At 33.6% G+C, this 3,773-nt stretch overlaps 1 protein-coding gene across 1 annotated transcript; it reads left to right on the top strand.

Moving 5' to 3' along the window:
* The first annotated feature begins 1,610 nt into the window (after positions 1 to 1,610).
* On the top strand, positions 1,611 to 3,450 carry LOC133285182 (dof zinc finger protein DOF3.6-like). Its single transcript, XM_061482369.1, has 2 exons — positions 1,611 to 1,797; positions 2,063 to 3,450. The coding sequence occupies exons 1-2, from the start codon at positions 1,744 to 1,746 to the stop codon at positions 3,068 to 3,070; spliced, it is 1,062 nt and encodes a 353-aa protein (XP_061338353.1). The 5' UTR covers positions 1,611 to 1,743; the 3' UTR covers positions 3,071 to 3,450.
* The last annotated feature ends 323 nt before the right edge of the window (positions 3,451 to 3,773 follow it).

Consider the following 3,773-nt stretch of genomic DNA (forward strand, 5'->3'; position numbering starts at 1 on the left):
TGGATTTAATTCTAAATCATGTTTTATTTTATAAAAAAAATGCAATCGTCCAACAAGTCTTTATTACGTTATATATGCATCAAATAAATATAAGTGTACAACTTTTGATGATTTAGTTTAATTTGATGAAATAAGTACATGTAATATACTTTTATATAGCATGTAACATTTATATTTTCTATGAATATAAAATATATTGTTACACAAAAAATTTGTATGTCTACCATTTAGTAAGCCGTGCTCTTATCCATTTATTCGTCAATATTGAGGCACAATATCATTTTGTATGTCTAATGACAGTAATATTAATACAGATTATATCTACCAGGAAAAAAAATTAAAAAAAACTTACAGATTATGACAAGGCCATTAATTTGCACGTTTTATATGTCTGTAGATGAGCCAATCAGGGAAACCCTCCATCACTTTCCACTCTAAGACTGTCATTTCAATTTCAACACAGTTTGGCAGACCATGACCGACGTAAATAGTCAGTGGTATTGTGGTAACACGTAATTCATTTTTTTGTTACAAATAAAAGAGTTATTACGATGATGTGTACATGCAACGGAGACTGATATTTATAATTACTATATTGATGATATTTTCAAAAAAAAAAAAAAAAACAGAATATTTATGTTACATCGGTCCATTATTTATAAATGTTTGTAAAATCACTTTATATATTGGTGATTAATCTTGATGCATTTGATTTTGCTCTTCTTCTCATTCACACTATAAAAGTTGGAAGGTCTAATACCCTTTGACTTATAAAAAAACTTCAAATATAAGAAAGGTGGAAAAAAAGGAAGTAAAAACTAACTAATAATCTACAAATTATAAAGTTTCGCTTGGTCAGTGCTAGTTTTATATGCTACATCTTTTATCTACTGTATGAATTTATATCCCTCTCTTCATAAGAGCATAAGGGTACTGAATCTTGCTACTCTGTCCTTAGGTTGCAGCTGGGAGAGTATCATTCATATATAATAATACATCTTTAATCCTATGAGTCTAGGACTGAAGTGGTAAATAAATATCACAATATGCAAAAGCTATGTATATTTATGATGCATAATATATTAACGAATCATTTTTAACATAAAAAGTTAAAAAGCTGTTGCTACAAAATAAAGTTTAATTAAATAAAGAATAAAAAATAATGACTTTTTTTCCTGGAGCAGAGCCTAGGGAAACAAAGGTACATTCGATTGTGACACTTCCACCGAAGACCTCCCCACCATGAGTCCATGACTCATCACCTTTTTACTTTTAAATTCCAATTATTATTATTCTGACAAATTTTTTAAGACTTCAAGAACCTCATATAGTACAAACTAGGGCTAGGGCAACTCACTCTTAACATGCATGGCGATTGGAGAGTAAAAGTCTTTAATGTTGATGGCACAGTAAAAAAAGATAAAGGTGCTTAAAGAATAAGAAACTCGTTTGGTGCTCTTCAATAATCACACAAATTTTAATAAAAACAAAAAGAGGAGAGAGCTGAGTATTGAAGAGGGAGAAGGGAGAGAAGAGGAAACAAAGAACAAATATAAATAAACACACACCCCCACATACTCCTTTATCTTTTTTTCCATCTCCTTGTGATCTCTTTCTCTCTGCAACTCTCTCATGTTGATGTGATTCTCCACCCACACCCACACCCACACACACACACACCCCTCCAAATTAAGAACCCATCAAACTTTTAGAAAAGAGAAAGCTCTCTAATCAACAAGAACTATGGTCTTCCCATCCCTTCCAATCTATCAAGATCCACCCAACTGGTCACAACATGTAAGGATTAATTCTTCAATTCTCTTCCATATTTTCTTTATTTAAATTTTTTAATTTTTTTTCCTTTCTTCTTATTTTCTTTAGCTTCTTCATCAATAAAGCTAAGAACATAAATAATTAGAAACAGATATTCCTACACACTTTATATTTTTTTTCTTCCCCTGAATATACTTTCTCTCTTTGTGTGTGTATATATTCAATTATGCTATTTCTTTTTACATTTTTTGTCTTACACTTTTGTAAAAAAAAAATATAAATTTCACAGCAACCTAATCAGCAGCAAGCAGGAATTGGAAACCAGATTCCACTACCTCCTCAGCCACAACCTTCAAGCGTAGCCGTTGGATCATCAGGTGGTTGTTACCAAGGGTCTATAAGACCAGGATCAATGGCTGATAGAGCTCGGTTAGCAAAGATTCACCAACCAGATGCATCACTGAAATGTCCACGATGTGAATCAACAAACACAAAGTTCTGTTACTATAATAACTACAGTCTTTCACAGCCTCGCCATTTTTGCAAGACTTGCCGTCGTTACTGGACAAGAGGAGGTGCACTCAGAAACGTTCCTGTTGGTGGTGGCTGTAGAAGAAACAAAAGAACCAAAGGAACCACTACTTCAAAATCTTCTATGAAAGCTTCTGGTTCTACTTCTGCAAGTGCAAATTCTTCTTCTAGTGGCTGCACTAATGATGTGTTGGGTCATTTGCCAAATCAATTACCATTCTTGGCTTCTTTGCATCATTATAGTACTAGTGACTTTGTTTCTGGGAACATTGGCTCGCATTTTGGGGCAATCCCAACAACATCGTTGGTGGCAAGAAATGGCAACAATACTAGTACTGAGTTTCAAGTTGGTACTACTAGTTCATCACTTGGTAATAATGGTAGTTCTGTGATGTCAAATGGACTTGGTGACCAATGGAGGTTTCCCAATCTGCAACAAGTTCATCATCATCATCATCAGCAGCAGCAGCAGCAGCATCAACAGTTCCCTTTTATGACTAATCTGGAACCACAAATTGGGTTGTTTCAGTTTGGTGGAGAAAATGCTGAACAGCCAAGTTATGTAATAAAAGATGGTGGCAGGTTTCGTAATTTTAAGGCAATGGATTCTAGTGTAAGTGGAATAAAAATGGAAGAAAATCAAGGGTTGAGTTTGCCAAAAAATGTCTTGAGTAGTTCAGGAAATGATCTATTTTGGACTTCAAGTGGCAATAATGCATGGAGTGAAGTTCCTAGCTTCACTCCTCCAACGAACCACTTATTGTGATAAATCCTTGGAATCAATCTAGCTACTCCAATTCTGCTGTTTTCGCTTTAATCATAGAAATGATCAAAGGTATAAGGGTTAGAATCAATAACTTGCTAACCATGCATGGAAAGGAGTTCCACCCTCTATGAGTCTTACGAGAATAGATGGGAAAGAAGGACCAGGAACACTTTGTATTACCTCAAGAAGCGAAAAAATGGTACGCAACTCTTCAAGTTATTTCCATTTCCCATCAATGGACATCATTAATATTTTTTTGTTGTACTCCAAGTATGAACATGTAGCTAGAGAAGTTGGTGTATTTGTTTATATGACATGAACGGTTGAGCTTATATTAGTAATTGTGTGCAGCTATATGTATGTGGACTAGAGCTTTTTGTGTGATGATTAATGCCATTTTTATGTTTACTCATTCACTATTTGTAACACGTGTAAAGTATAAGAAACTTAGTTCCATCATCAACGTCTGACTTCCGATACTTTTCTTTGTTTTCATCTAACTAAATCCATTCTTACTATCATTTTCTTCCTTAGAAAGACAAAAAGAAAATCATTTATGCATAATATAACCGGCTAATTGAAAGATCATAGCAAAATATTTGAAACAAAAGTAATGGTCATATAATTTGAGCATCAAAATGTAACAAATTCTAGCAAACTAAAGATACGTTGGATTTTTTAGGATTTGACTATATCCAATTCA

Source organism: Gastrolobium bilobum, unplaced genomic scaffold (genome assembly GCF_033153095.1).
Source record: "Gastrolobium bilobum isolate Gb01-03AN ecotype WA unplaced genomic scaffold, APGP_CSIRO_Gbil_v1 utg7917, whole genome shotgun sequence".
In the NCBI taxonomy this organism is placed as follows: Eukaryota; Viridiplantae; Streptophyta; class Magnoliopsida; order Fabales; family Fabaceae; genus Gastrolobium; species Gastrolobium bilobum.

Coding starts and splice junctions, on each gene's coding strand:
- LOC133285182 (XM_061482369.1), top strand. CDS start 1,744: ATGGTCTTCCCATCCCTTCCAATCTATCAAGATCCACCCAACTGGTCA. Junction 1,798..2,062: donor CACCCAACTGGTCACAACAT/GTAAGGATTAAT, acceptor TAAATTTCACAG/CAACCTAATCAGCAGCAAGC.